The following is a 15,255-nucleotide window of genomic DNA, read 5'->3' as shown; positions in this document are numbered from 1 at the left end:
ACTGTATTTCCAAGCACAGAGAGACTGTTCAAAGATATCTGCTTGCTTTTTTTTTTTTCCTTCCACAAACTGATAGTGAGTATCAACAATTTATAAATTAGCACACAGCACTTCCTATGCAAGCCTATTTTACGGTATAAACCTTTACAGAACACCTGTCAGCAAATACCTCTGTAATAAAGTAGACAAAAAAAACTCCAGGAAATGTTGTTTGACAGGCATATTAACACAGACCTCTAAGTAATTCATTTAAACTGCAGTACACAAACTTCTTTCCCTGCTTCTCAAAAGCAGTGTGAAGGCATGGGAAAGTCTGAGTCAGTAGAGATGCTGATGGGGAGGGAAATGTGAGAACCAAGTCTCCTTTGCTAAGATGAATATGGTTTCATTAAAAAGAACACAGGTAAGTGCACTGGCTCAGGTGGAACTCTGAAAGTACCTGGGGGTGAAATTTCAAATGCAGTTGTAATGAGACTTTGTCCTTATGGAATATAGTGCAGAATAGATCTACTATTAGGGCTTAGAGCTAATATACCTTTGAGGTTGAGGTGAGAGCCCCCAGGAATTCAACTTGTATCACTTACTGATAAAAGGAACATGTGGCTTGAAGGAGGGCTTCATGAGTGGTCATAGCACAAGATGTACATGCAGTGAGGGGCAGGAAGGTTCTGATTAGATGTTTTAAGAATCTGTTAGTCAATGAGCAAGTGAAAATCAAGTAATCATCTGATAGTGGATTGCAGCACGGGTTGTTGCCAGGTGGAGTCAAATAGAACTGAAAGCTCTGTCATTCTGAAGAAAAAGATAGGGAAATTTCTGCTGACTCAGAAGATGTTTGTTGTGCCTAGGTGGAAAACACTTCCCACTGGGTTAAACAGCATTTCTTAGCGGCCTTTTTTTTTTTTTTTTTGCTGTTAAGGATGGCTGGTATGGTTTTTTGGGTCAACTCCCATTGAAAACTAAGCCATGAGATGAAGTGATTCAGTATTGGGATGTTTGCACTGTCTCTTCTCCTGGATAAAGAGATCAGGAGAAGACTGCACGTTGATCAGAAGAGGCAATATTAGAAGATTTGGGAATCAAAATTGTCTAGTGCCCTGTCCTATTTTCTGTAGGATGCAAAGTAGGAGTAAAAAGAGGAATGACATGTCCTGATCAGAGAACAGCACTGCCCTTACAATATAGGCTTACAGCTGTTCTGAAATAGTAGGTCCATGTCTACACCTATGAAAAACTTCAAAATGGCCATGCTAATGGCCAAATTGAAGAATACTAATGAGGCACTGAAATGACTATTTAGCACCTCATTAGCATGCTGCTATAGGAATAAGCAGATTTCGAAGTTGGGGGGGTCCTTTCAAAAAGGACCCCTGTGTAGAAGAGCCACAGGCGAGCAAAAGAGCAATTTTGAAGTACTGCGACTGGCAGCATGCTAATGAGGTGCAGAATGTTCATTTGTCTCCTTAGTATTCAATGTGGCCATTAGCATAGCCATTTTGAAATTTTTTGTAAGTGTAGATGTAGCCTAGATGTTGTATTTCCTGTTTTTCGGACGCAACATCTCTTAAATGGTTTAGTTCCCCACTACGAGAAGATACTGCCAAATTATACAGCTCCCACTTGTGATTGTTGGTGAAGTTATGGTTGAGGGTATTTGCAAACACTTCTGGGATCCTTGGAGGTAAGCTGTAGGTAAGGTGATTCCATTTTTGACACACCAGCTCCACAGGGTGACTGCTTCTATACGCAGTGGGTCTTGTTTATTGATAGTAATATTTTCAGACAATTTTTTCTATCATGTAACTTGCTGAGAAGCCTTGCCTGTGTCTCAGACTGCCTGAAATCCCAGAAGATCGATGTGCAAGTGGTCCTTTTGTGGGGTAGCCAAGTGCCCTGTACCACATGGCTGTTCATGCAGTTCTCCCTCCCCCAGCCCAAAGAAAAGAAAGCTATAATGATAATGTTATCAAGTAAGTGAACAGGAAAGGAGTGTCCTACATATTTCACCACATTAGAAATTACATTACTCTGGAAGGAATTGTCAATATGGTGCCTATGCTGTGTTTGGTTGGTGAATACACTGTTTGGAGCCATGCCTGTAGGCAACCCAATCTGAATCTGGTGAATGGGATGACATACATACATGCAGTTTTTGTATTATCTGTTCAGATTACTTTATATTTATTACTGCAGCACAATGTACAAAAATGCACCAAAGATCACCTTCTAAGCTTTGGCAGACAATAAAAGAAACAGGAATCTCAAATGCCTACAGAAACAAATACAGTACTATGCAGGGAAAACGAGGATATTAAATATTTCCTTTGCACTTTTTAAGATGGCTGACTAGAAGCTGCTAGACCTTGCAGAGCTACAGCAAAGAGAGAGGCAGCAGGTTTTTCTACATTGCAGTAAGTGGCTCTTCCCTGACCTAGAAGAGCCATTTTAAGAGACTGAAAATAGTTTGCTGTCCATTCTCTCTCATGATCTCTATGCTAAGAGTCTGTCCAGTTGTACTAACTGTAATAATTTGAGGTGGTCCTTGTCCACTAAGTCTGGTGCAACCCTAGATTAGAGAGGTGTGTATCCCCGAATATGGTCAAGCTAACTAGCCATATTATCAACATTCAGCCACATGGATTACTAGAACAGAATGCCGCATAGCTAAGGATCGGTTTGAAGAAGCAGGCTTTTGAAGACAAGGCTAAAAGTAGCTGGCAGTTTCTGCCCTGTAGAATGGGAGGAGGGGAGAGAAAATATCCGTGATTGAAACTAAAAGTAAGTGGGTGAAGAACCCTGAATTCTGATGCCTTTAATATAGAAGTATTAGGACAATGCAAAAACCTCAGACTTTTTTCTTTTTTGAGAATTTGTTTATAAAAACATAGCAACTTAGAAGCTCTGTGTGCTCCTGTTAATTCACACAACATGTATAATATATTGGAAGGAAAGCATGCACTGTCACTATGAGGTTAGTCTCACAGTCACCTGTAGGAATTAAAATAATCCAGTCTCATGTCTTTTCAGTCCTTGGTACCTGTGCTTACTTTGCCAACAACAGTGGTTCGTTTTGTGATATGATCAACTCCATTTACAATTAGCAAAGAAACAATTTTGAAAATACTGTTTCTTGTTACCCAATTACTACTGTGTTGACATTTTGTAGGAGCTCTGACTGGTTTGTATTGGAGAACGTTAAAAATTAAATGAGGCAGAATCTGAACAACATTTTAGTTATTACTAAGAAATACTTATGCTAAAATAGACAAATCTCAGCATTTCATTCAAGTTAGGTTTGAGACTTTATTGCTAAACTAAACAAAGTGACTGTTTCCAAGTCTTAAGGACTCTAATCCAATCTTGCATAATCCAAGTTGAAAGATATTGTTTAAAGCTACAGTCCACAGAACAAGGGTGGACCACCTTTTTTCAGATGGGGGCCACTGACCCACAGAAAAAAAAAAAATCACTCTGGGGGTCACACAAGAAAAAAAATTCCACACCCCTCTCAGACTATCTTAATTCTAAATACACATTTCTGGCTATGTATTACAGTGAACACCTGATACATAGGATGTGGGGGGAAGCGTACCTCAAAAATTGTCAAAATATTTTTCTTCTTTCGAAAAAGATTTCAGTTCTAACGAAATAAAAGTACATCCTTCATTGGGTGCACTTAAGATCATTAATAAAGACAAGCATGAAATCAATAGCCAGTATTAACTTGCCACAGTGTCCAGTTCAAATAATAGTTGGTCAACAGATCTGCTAAAAATAATTTCAGCCTCCTTGCCCAGTAGTAAGATTACAGCATGGAGTTATTGTCCTGTTTGAAGTTGGAATGTATGTGGCCAGGAGTGTCAATCATTTTTTGTAACACCAAATGGGTAGTATTCAGGAAATTCATGGATAATTTTCAGTGCTTCATTGTAAAGCCCAAGATCTGAAAGAGGCAGAGAAAATTTTAAGACGCTCAATGACAAATGGATTAAAATGCTAAACTAGCCCAGTATAACTACGTTGACAAATTCTCCATTTTTACATTGTGGGGGGTTTGAGAAAGTTCTTCCTCATTATTCAGCATTTTAGACCACTTTGGCTGTAATTTTCTTTGACAAATGAAAACAAGTATTAAGAAGAGGCTGTAGTCCAGAATGCATGTTAATATTAAGTTATGGGAAAGGGAAACAGAGAGGTAATTCTAGACCTGATGCACTGGTACTCGAAGGTTCAGAAGAGTATTCTTCTTACCCTTCAGAATCCAGTATTATGAAAGCAAGTGCTAATGTTTATCCACTTTCTATACATCATCTGTTCATTTCACCCACCTCGAGTTGCTTCTTGGATCTTCTCTGACATTAGGTTTTTGTTTTGTATTTAAAAGATCATCTCTCTTTTGGGAAATCTTTTCCACGGTAAATCATTTTTGTCTCTCTCTCTCTCTTTTTTTTTTTTTTTTTTTTTTTTTTATATAAAGAGTAGGGGGTGACCAGATTAAATTTTTCTGATGTTATTGACAATCCTCTAGTCTTAACTAACCTGTCATCCTTACATTTTTACCTCAATATTGACCCTTCTACTAAGTCATTTATTTACTACCATCAACCTTATTAAGGGATAGGGATACACCTTTCTTCAAAGTCCAATGAAATGGAGCAACAAATTAACTATGCATTCCTTCTCTTTCTCAAATTTCAAATCCAAAAAGAAAGATCTGGTGTTTCTTGACTAGCCTCTTGTGAGGGATTTTACCAAAAGGTTTTAAAAAATAAAGTAAATACAAATGTCTATACAGTAATCCATCAATTTATGCAGAGGATGCATTCTGGACAATCTCTGCATAAATTGAATTTAGCTTCAGTTAAGGGGATTGGGGGAAGTGGAGTGGGCAGCAATGCAGCTGCTGTCTTCTCCCAGCTGGGGGGACACAGCTGCTTGCCCAGTGGCTTCTGAGAAACCACGCTGCAAGCAGCTGCCTGCCTACTGGGCTCCCTAGGGACACAGACAGCTGCTTGCAGTGCCAGTTCTTCCAGCCAGCCTGTGTCTGCACACCGGGCTCCCCAGCTGGGCAGTCCAGCGGGCACACAGCTGCTTGCAGTGCGGTTTCTCAGCCTCCCTTCTCCACAGCACCAAAACATTATCCAAAGATTGGAGGATTGAGAGAGAGTACTTCATTTATGTACTGCAGGTGTGTGCTGCAATCAAAAACAAATGACAGAAGCAATCCTAATAATCTACATAAGTTTACTCTTTTTGGTCTGAATCCGTTGCATAGGAACATTAGCATTACTATATTTTTCATCTTTCTGCTTTTTCTTCTGTTCAAGGTTCTGCATTTAAAACAGGCTGCTCATATAGCCTCCATCTTAAGTCTAAGTACCTCACAGCTTTGGAGCAATTTTCTTGTTTTGGTCCTAACTAGCCTTCCCTAACTTCCTCTCCCCTCCCCCAAGTTCAATAATAATACTAAATTTTGGCATGAGCTTTCCTATGCGGAAGTGGCATGGTCATGAACTGTGGAAGAAAGCTTTTGAACTGCATGTATCAAAACCATAGCTCTCTGGAAGCAGCTTATGAGTGGAGCTTTTTCTACACATTCGCATAGCTGCCAGATTCATGAGAAAGGATCGGGAGACATGCTACTTCTTTCACTGAGGAAATGTTTATGATCTAAAAAGTTATGTAAGTGACTTGTATATTTTACTTACCAAAAGCACTTTTATCTTCTCTGAACTGGACGTAGGACATACACATGATGGTTGCCTGGTTTGTAACTCTTCCCACTACTTCAATGATGCCAGAGATCTCTTCATCCAACTAGTGAAAATATAGAAATTATGTTGTCAGCAGATTAGATTTACTATTTTCAGCACACCATTAGTTACACACCCAGCTAAAGTTTATAAGACAGTGTTTGTTATGACAATTTGTATGCTCCACTTCACACAATACAGTACTACTCAAAAATAAGTTTACAATTTAATTTGTGATTTAAAAGATATGCAGCTTTATAACCAAGAAAGGATTTAGTATTGCCTGGAAAGAAACAATAGATAAAGAATAAAAACTGAAGTCCCCACTTTAACAGCACATCAAATTGTGGCATTTAGCCACAGGCCCAGATAAAAAGCATACAGAACAGCAGCAACCCATGGGAAGCCTAGGTGAGTTATGTCCTTTTAAGCACAGGTGGCTCACACTGCAGGCTGGTGGAAGGGGCAGGTTGGTCAGTGCCAGACTTCCGACAGATGAACTAGGAGAAGAGTTCTTGTACTATGAGTGGACTCCACAGTTGAAACAGATCCACAACTTGACCCCTGTTGAACAGGGCTGAAACGTTTGGGCTTTGGCCCTGGGCAGTGGGGCTTGGGCTTCAGCCCTGGGTCTCAGCAAGTCTAAATCAGCTCCTGGCAACCCCATTCAAAGGGGGTCCCAACCCACAGTTTGAGAACTGCTGCTGTAGGCATTAACGGCCCTTTCAGTACTGATAAGGGAAGGAGTGAGGGGTGGAGATAGGGCATGCAAAAGGTTAACAGCCAAAATGACAAAAACTTACAGGGTCGGTCAGTTCAATGGTTGTATTTTTTCCTTCTCCATCCGAAAGAATGAAAAGTTTTCCAGATGGGTGAATCTACAAAGAGATTACTAAATCTGTAAGTACATACCTTCAAAGTATCAAACAATAGCTCTTTTGAAGTATAACTGGATTCTGTACTGTATGTAACACAGTCAAAACAGTAAATACATACAAATCTAATTATTCCCCATATCAACTTTACATATTAAGATAAAAATTCTTTACTTTTTACCATTTCTCCCCCTTTTTGTTTGAACGCTTTTTAATTAACCATCACTTGTGTCTAGGTAGCTCCAGGCTATGTCAACACTATGTGTTAGGGTGTGATTCCCTGCCCTCATACACATACTCATGCTAACTGTCATCAAGATAAACAAGTGTAAACAGCAGCGTAGCCATAGTAGTACAAGTACAAGTAATGACAGCAGAGGCAGGTTTGTAGTCAGCACAGCTCAGCCATGTCTCTGTTATTACAACCAGTGCTACTGTGGCTATACTGCTATTTATACTTGCACTAGTTCTCATTGTGCTAGTGGAAGTGTGCGTGCATGAGCAGAGGAATCACTCCTTTCTTGCAGTGCAGATAGCCTCATTTCTTAACAAGTACAGTGCTTGTGTTGCACACACAGAGATGTTGTCTATACTACAGTGGGCTGCCAACCTGAGTTATGCAAATTCCACAACGTGAATAAAGTAGCTCAAGATGGCATACTTAGGTCTGTTTACCACAGTATTTTCACAGCAGTAATTTGTTAGCTGATGGTCTACCAGCAAGTCAGCTTACTCTTCTTGTTTTGGTGGCATATTGGAATTGACAGGAGAGTGGTTGGCAGTCAATTTATCGCATCCATACTAGACACAATGAATTGCCCATCCTCCCTGCTGGACTGATTGGTGTGCATCGATCCAGCCCGTAGTAAAGACGTGCCTAGAGTATCATTTTGAGATGTATGGTTTTCACTAACTTTTCAAAATAAAGCAGAAGTATATTCTGGTGTTAGGTTCTGTAAAGCACTTTTATGCAAAATCAAAATTGTGACATAGGCTATGTCTACACTACAGGGATTTGTCAGCAGAAATTTGCATCAGACGATATCTTGCGACAAAACTTCTGTCAACAGATCACAGCCAGACCACAAGGCAGATCAAAAGGACGATCACACCTGCACCCGCCCCACCTGGTGCATAGGTGGATCTGGAGGCACTGCAGCAGTTCCCACTGGTGGAACTGGCTGTTTAAGGGGGAGTGGGATGACCTTCAGTGGCTCCAGGACTTCCATATGTGAAAGGCCATCTTCCTGGAGCTCTGGGCCTGGCTTGCGCCTGCCCTCCAGAGAAAGGACACCCAGCTGTGGCCCACCATCCCAATGGAGAAGCAGGTCGCCATTGCCCTTTGGAAGCTCGCTATCTCAAACAGCTAATTCTCAGTGGGCAGCCTGTTTGGCGTGGGGAAGTCCACCGTCAGGGCCCTCCTCATGGAAGTAAAGCATCCTTGGGCTGCTGTCCCTGCACAGGGTGGTGGGGGTGTCCTGCCCAAGGGGGACCCTCAGGAAGCCGAGTCAGGGTGTGAGGGGTGGAGGGGGAAGCCCCATCCCCATGGGACTGTGCTATCCCACCCTTGCACAGCCCTGCTACTGGGGTTGCAGCCTCACCAGGGGGGCTCCCCAGAGAGCTCAAGGCAGGGGAGCAAAGCAGGCTGGGGACCCCTCGGCCCAGGGACTCCCTCCTTTAGTGCCTGATGTGTGTGTTTGGTCCCCTCCCTCTGTAGGTCGTGACAGTCACCTACGTGATCCTGCTGTAGAGGTCCATCCCTATTGGAGATGTTGACAAAGTCGTGGCTGGATTCTCTGCCCTGGAATTCTAGAACTGCATCAGGGCCATCGATGGAAACCACATCCCAAGCCGTGCCCTGAATCATGGTGCAGCCAAGTACATCAACCGCAAGGGCTACTTTTCCATTGGGTAGTTGGGTTGGGCACACAACGCCCATGTGTTCAACAACTCCAGCCTCTGCACGTTTATCCACCGCTATAAGCTGGTGGTAGGGGATGTTCACGTGCCACTCTGCATCATGGGGGACAGGGCCTACCCCCTCATGGCCTTAATCATGAAACCTTACAGGGGCCAGCTGGACTACAGCCAAGAACTGTTCAACACCCACCTCAACTAGACCAGGATGCAGGTGGAGTGTGCCTTCATCCACCTCAAGATACGCTTCAGATGCCTGCTCACCTGCCTGGATGTCGAAGAGTACAAAGTGGACCAAGCAGTGGCAGTGTGTTGTACCCTGCACAACACTGTGGAGAGGCCGGGGAAGGGCTTTCTCCCAGGGTGGGGGGATGCCAGCTGCAAGGGCCATGTGCATGAGCAGCAAGGCACAGTTACCATTCGCCAAGCCCATCAGGACAGGGTGTGGATCTGCGAGGCCCTGAGGTAGAGCTCCTCCCATTGCCCCCAGTAATCCTCCCAGGGCACCCCCAGTGGGGCCTCAGTCCTACAGCCCTCTCCCATTCCCCACCATGACCCTTCCCTTTGCTGCCCCTTACCCCTCCCTCACTGTTACTCAATAAAGGAAGCGGGTGTGGTGAACATATAACTATTTTACTGAAACAAGGAAACTGTGTTGAAAACAAATGGTGTAAAACTATTTACAGTAGAGGGGACAGATGAGACAGTGGGTGGGGGCCCCAGAACTTGGACTGCAGGGGCTTGGGACAGGAGGGGTGGGTCCTGCTCACCCTTGGGTTTGCGGCCCCCTGAGCAGTGGCGTCCTTGGGATCCCCTCCTGTCATGGGCTCAGGGATGGAAACGGGAAAGTATGGGAATGGGGGGCGGGGGCGCTGAAGCAGTGTCAGGGTGAGCAGGAGGTGCAGGGGCTGTAGCAGGGTCAGAGTAGGCAGAGGGGGTGACCCTGGCCATCACCCATTGTAGCAAGTCCAGGACACCCCACAGGAGGGCCAGCAGGGGCAGTGGGAGGGGCAGGGACTGTGGATGGCTAGGCCATCATGTCCCAGAAAGTGCAAGTGACAGCATCAAAGTGGGACATGAGGGGTCCCAGGTCCATGACTGCCACTCCATGTTGGCCCTCAGCTGTCACTCTGTGATCTGTGTCATGGTCCACAGGGTGACGTTGTGGTCCCACTGGAGGTCCTTGTAGACCCTCCTATGGCCCCTCCAGCTGCGGGTTAAGCCTGGTGGTGAGATGGGGGTGGCTCGCCCCTTGTATAGTGCGGGTCCACCTGTAACGAAGACAAGGAGGAGAGATGGTGGGTCATTCCTGCAACACAGCCTGAGGCTGTGCCCCGCCCCGCCGCCACCATAAGCACTGACCAACACACTCTGGGCCAAAGAACAGGCATGTCCTGGGGCAAAGCCATGTGTGGCCTGCGCAACAGGCCCTCCTGCATGAGGGCTCTGCGGTGCCTTTGGGACTCTGCTAATTGCAGCAGCCCTCCTCCCACTGAACAGGCTCGCAGGGAAGACGTGCGTCCACCATCAGAGGGGCCCCTTCATGGGTGGCGGCTGAGTCACGAGCAGCATCATCCTCCCTGGAGCCCACAGACACCCCTGCTGCTCCCAGCACCATCTACACGAGAGGATGCTACCTCTCACCTGTGGCCATGCCTCCTCAATGTGTCTGTGGTTGGGCTGACACTCTTGTGGCTAGCCCATTTCCAGCCTTCGCAGGTGCAAGGAGGGCCTCCCCGGGGCCTGGGGCTTGTCCAGTCCACCGTGCCTGGGGGCTATCTGCTGGGTCCAGGTAGGGCACGCTCCTGCTGCACATGATTCCACATGCTGGGACCACTGAGCGAGGTCCTGCCCAGGAAGGGCCAAGTGACGCTACAGCACACCCTGACTGCACCTCTTTCCTAAGCCCAGAGTGCGTGACATGCAGGGTACTCACCGGAGGAACCCTTGCCCAGCTCTGAGGATGCCCAGGATGCAGGGTAGCTGCCAGGGACCAGGTCCAGGATGAGGATGAGGATGCTGGCCTTGGAAGCCTACTCCTCAACCTGCTGGGGGTGGGGAGGGGGGATGTGTCACTGTGGTGGGAGCCCTCAAGCGCAGGATGATGCTGAACTCCCTGTAGTAGGGGCGGGTGAGAGGTACTGCCCCAGAGCACTGGGCAGCATTCTGAGCCTGGACCACAGCCCTGCCTCAGCTCCTTAACTTTCGCAATTTGTCTTCAGATCTCTGCCAACAGACGAAGCCTGTCTTTGCCCACACGAAAGCTTATCCTCCAAAATATCTGTTAGTCTATAAGGTGCTGCAGGACTTTTTGTTGCTTCTGTCAACAAAGGTTTTCTTCCCTGCTGGCAAGCAGGGTACAGCTGTTGACAAAAGCGCTGCGTTCTGTCTACTTACTGTTGACAGAACGCACTGGCAATCTGGACGCTCCATAGGGTTTGTTGGACAAAATGGCCGTTTTGTTAAAAAACCCTTGAATCAAGACATAGCCCTAAATAGAATAGTTCTGATCAGCTGTATCAACAATGAATTGTTTTGCTATGTATGGAAGAAATGCAAGAGCTGTCTTTGCTTTATTTACAATATTGTAATAATAATGCCATTTAACAGTACTGAATTTTACTGAATTTTGTTGTCTTTACTAAAAAGCTACTTTAATTAGAATTGAAAATATTCTATTTTTATCTCATATATTCATTTAAAACCATACATTTACAAACTTTCAGAAAAATCTGCGATTCATCTTCAAACATAAACTCTCTCTTCTTAGATCTTTGTTTCGGTATCAAACATATATTGTGTTTTTAAAATATAAGGGATGAATCATGCTCTGAAGGTCAGCAGACCAGGTTATATCAAACCAATGAGGTAATAAATACCAGAATGGAGAGGATGTCACTGAGAACTTCAGACACAGCCTGATATTCAGGTTTATCAGTTGCTGAGATCCTCTGCTAACCTTAAAAATTTATAGATCTATTTGATTTTTTTTTTCAAAAGAATAAATACAGATGACAGCTCATAATATTAGAGTAACTGGAAATATTACCCTATTCCTCCCACCCTCTAAACAAACACACATTCTTTCCCTGTGCATTGAAGTTATCCCATTGCTTCTCTATAGACAAGTTTCACATAACACCACAGGAGAGAGAGAGATTTTAATAAGCAACTACATCTTCAATCTTAAAGGAAGACAACAAAAGTTACCCAGAGGTTATTGTATAATCATGAAAGTTTTCATCTCTATCAGATCATTCATCTGTGACTGATTCCTAACTTTGGATAACCAGAGAGCAAAGAACAGTAACAAAGAGATAGAGGGAGGGTATTCCTGATTGTTTGCAATCCATCTTCATGTGGAATATTAGTGTACAGAGCATCTACATCCATGATGGCAAGGATGGTGTTGTCAGGAACTTTTCTGATGTCCTGTAATTTCCTCAGGAAGTCAGTGGTATCTCGGAGATAGCTGGGAGTGTTGGCGGCATAGAATTTGAGGAGGGAGTCCGCATAACTGGATAGTCTGGTGGTAAGGGTGCCACACTCCACAAGGCCCAATGTAACAGGCCTGTTCTCTTCTACAACCTCCCAATCTTCTAAAGATTCTCACCAACAAACACAGACTATGACCTTCAGAGCATGATTCATCCCTTATATTTTAAAAACACAATATATGTTTGATACCGAAACAAAGATCTAAGAAGAGATAGCTTATGTTTGAAGATGAATCACAGATTTTTCTAAAAGTTTGTAAATGTGTGGTTTTAAATGAATATAAGATAAAAATAGAATATTTCCAGTCTAATTAAAGTAGCTTTTTAGTAAAGACAACAAAAAATTCAGTAAAATTCAGTACTGTTAAATGCCATTATTATTACAATATTGTAAATATCAATACACAATACCACAATAATACCAATCCTGGAACTTTTCCTTGCAATAAGCCCCGTTGCCAGCTTTGTCCACATATCTATTCTGGAGATACCATCACTGGACCAAACCAGGTTATTTACAGAATCACGGACACATTCTCATGTTCCTCAGCTAACATCATACATGACATCAGGTGCCAATAATGCCCACATGCTTTGTATATTGGACAGACTTCAAACTCTCTTAGACAAAGAATTAATGGGCATAAAACAGACACAAAAACACTCCTGATTCACAAACCTGTCAGCCAGCACTTCAACGGAGTGGGCCATTCTGTTGATGACCTGCAAGTCTGTGTTTTACTGAAAAGGAACTTTAGCAGCAATATGGAAAGAGAGGCTGTTGAACTCTCTTTTATGTTCAAATTCGACACACTAACACCTGGTTTGAACCAGGATGGAAATTATCTGGCTCATTATAAAGACTTACATATTTGCTTTATCTAATTCTCAACTCCCCCAACCCCTTCTGCCCCTCTGCTCTCTGATTTGCTCACCTTGATGATAATTTTTCTGATTTGTCAACTTTGATTACTATTTTTGGTTCTCTGTGCCTTACATATTGAGTCTGTTGCTTGGCTATGATCTGACAAATTGGGTCTGTCCCCTGAAAGCTCATCACCTAATACATTATTTTGTTAGTCTGTAAAGTGCTACTGGCCTGCTTTTTTGTTTTCAGAGAGTAAAGAGTATCTCAGAATACAGTTACAGATTTTAAAACTTATTTCGAAGAAGCAAATCTATTACTTGTCTTAAAACATGCAATATCTGACTTCTTCTAAAGAATACTTCAGTCATGCACTATCCTCCAGCAGCCAACAACTCTTTTCTAAACAAACTAATTTAGAAGTTAAGCAAAAACATATTAGCCTCAGCATCCTGAAACCATAAGGCTTCAAAGCAGGGCACATAAAATACCCAGCGCTTGTTCTGGTGGGTGACTTCTTGAGTTCATGCTCATAGGAAGTACATTAATACTCATCAAGTTAGATATGGTACTTGAGATGGCTGATCATCAGAAACTTCTGCCTGACTCCAAAAAGTTACAGGGGCTGGGAACAGAAACGAAATTCCCATAAATGGCTCAATTTTTTTCCTTTCAGAGTAAATATGAAGAATTGCCTATAATGTCTCCACACTGTTTGAGTTTACACAAAGTTGTTGAAAGAGCCAAGGAGACACCACAAGCTGAAGAGCCAGCAGTATGCAGACTAAGCTCAAGCTGACATTTAATTTACATCAAACTTAAAAACAGCATCTCCTTCTACCTCTCTCAATTGTTAGACAAAGTCAGTCTCTGGATGAAGAACAGCTGGCTAAACACAAACCCAGGCTAAACTGATCTGAGGCTGATAGGAAGAAAGAAGTACTTCAGAACCAATCTCTTCAATAAATACCCTATTATCAAAGGCCCTGGATTAATGAGATGGTCCAAAGCATGGGGTCCCTTGAACAGCTCCATGCACTCTACCAAACACAGCAGTGAAAAATACCATCAGTCATCTGTGACTGGTCAGAATATCGTGCCTTGTCTTTTAAAACCAGCATTCATGACTTCCAGAATTAATTACGACAATTATGCCTAGGAATGAAGAGAAATGCTAAATCTGATTGGTACAAATAAGTAGTAGCCTGTCTGCCTAGCAGCCCAAGTCCCAAAAGGGAGGAATAAATCACCTGGTTCCTGTCTCAGGACTAACCACCAGTTAACAGTCTAGTCTGTATATTCAAAGCCCTCCAGGAGTCTGACCCTTTTTACATAAAGGATTGTTTTTCCCTCCACAACCATAGACTCCCTCAATAAAACCTTGCTTACATTTAAAAAGTTTTTGACCTTCAATTATGGCATAGTTAAAGTAGCAACTCCCACCCCCAGCACAGATTCCTTTATACCAGTACTTCCACCTTATCACAGTTTGGTGAAGCAAACCAAGCTAAAGAATAACAATGTAGCTTGGTTTAAACGTTTCTATGTTAAGGTGCTGACCAGCAAAACTAGGTTGGTTTAAAAAAACCAAAACCCTCCCTTCTTCCAACACAGTTTTCTAGGTAAAAATGGTGTCAGGATCAAGCCTAGTATGTTTCCATAACACGCCAAGCAAACATACCACAGGGAGAGGCTCAGTCCTGCAGAGAGTGGGGAAATCAGAGCCATACCGGGACTATGATTTCCATTCGGGCATACGGTACTTGCCGGATGCAACAGGGACTGGACTGTGTAAGCATCGTGGCACCAGGGAGCTATAATTTCAGTTATCTGCAACTCGTTTTAAGGGAACACTTTCAGGCCGACTTCGTTTGGTTCACCCCCCGCGACCTATAGTGACAGCCCAGGCAGCCGAGAGAAGCACCGCAGGCAGCGGGCGCACCCCCAGGGCAGATCACAGTGGACCCCACCACCGTGGGGGGACACCGGGGCAGAAGCGCGCGTGGAGCTGCAACAGGCGCTGGGTCTGCGACAGGTCGGGCCAGGGCGCTGGATCCAGCCTGCCCCAGTGCTGCCTGTCGCCGGGCAGCAACTTCCCAGCATAGGGTGTGCGGGCGGGTGAGGGTGGCAGGCCTGGGCAAAGCCGGAGTCCCGCTACCTTCTCCACTCGGCCCACGAAGCAGACGGGCTGCCCAAGGTGCTGCGCTAAATGTCTCGTGGCGATGCGCGGCCGCGGTCCCTCGTGCACGTCCCCCATGTGGAACCTCTGCGAACGCGCCGCCGCGTTCTCCCAGAACCACTCCCCTGGAGCGGCGGGAAATCGGCACTTCCGGCCTCCAAGGCCGGCA

General features: G+C 44.3%; 2 protein-coding genes across 2 annotated transcripts in view; one reads left to right on the top strand and one right to left on the bottom strand.

Moving 5' to 3' along the window:
* MIOS (meiosis regulator for oocyte development) overlaps positions 1–5,696 on the top strand; it is a 29,825-nt gene extending 24,129 nt beyond the window's left edge. Inside the window, exon 11 of the mRNA XM_074984697.1 lies at positions 5,112–5,696. Coding sequence (XP_074840798.1) covers positions 5,112–5,160 — 49 coding nt within the window. The 3' untranslated portion in view covers positions 5,161–5,696. The remainder of the gene's footprint in view (positions 1–5,111) is intronic.
* On the bottom strand, positions 1,712–15,246 carry RPA3 (replication protein A3). Its single transcript, XM_074984699.1, has 4 exons — positions 15,066–15,246; positions 6,557–6,631; positions 5,709–5,817; positions 1,712–3,943 (listed from the first exon to the last, which is right to left on the bottom strand). The coding sequence occupies exons 1-4, from the start codon at positions 15,162–15,164 to the stop codon at positions 3,861–3,863; spliced, it is 366 nt and encodes a 121-aa protein (XP_074840800.1). The 5' UTR covers positions 15,165–15,246; the 3' UTR covers positions 1,712–3,860.
* Positions 15,247–15,255: the final 9 nt, after the last annotated feature.

Source organism: Carettochelys insculpta, chromosome 2 (assembly GCF_033958435.1).
Source record: "Carettochelys insculpta isolate YL-2023 chromosome 2, ASM3395843v1, whole genome shotgun sequence".
In the NCBI taxonomy this organism is placed as follows: Eukaryota; Metazoa; Chordata; order Testudines; family Carettochelyidae; genus Carettochelys; species Carettochelys insculpta.
The sequence above is the reverse complement of the archived record's forward strand: the minus strand, read 5'-3'. Positions and strand labels throughout refer to the sequence as shown.

Coding starts and splice junctions, on each gene's coding strand:
- RPA3 (XM_074984699.1), bottom strand. CDS start 15,164: ATGGGGGACGTGCACGAGGGACCGCGGCCGCGCATCGCCACGAGACAT. Junction 5,818..6,556: donor CCATTGAACTGACCGACCCT/GTAAGTTTTTGT, acceptor TATTTTCACTAG/TTGGATGAAGAGATCTCTGG. Junction 3,944..5,708: donor AGAAGATAAAAGTGCTTTTG/GTAAGTAAAATA, acceptor TGCCTCTTTCAG/ATCTTGGGCTTTACAATGAA.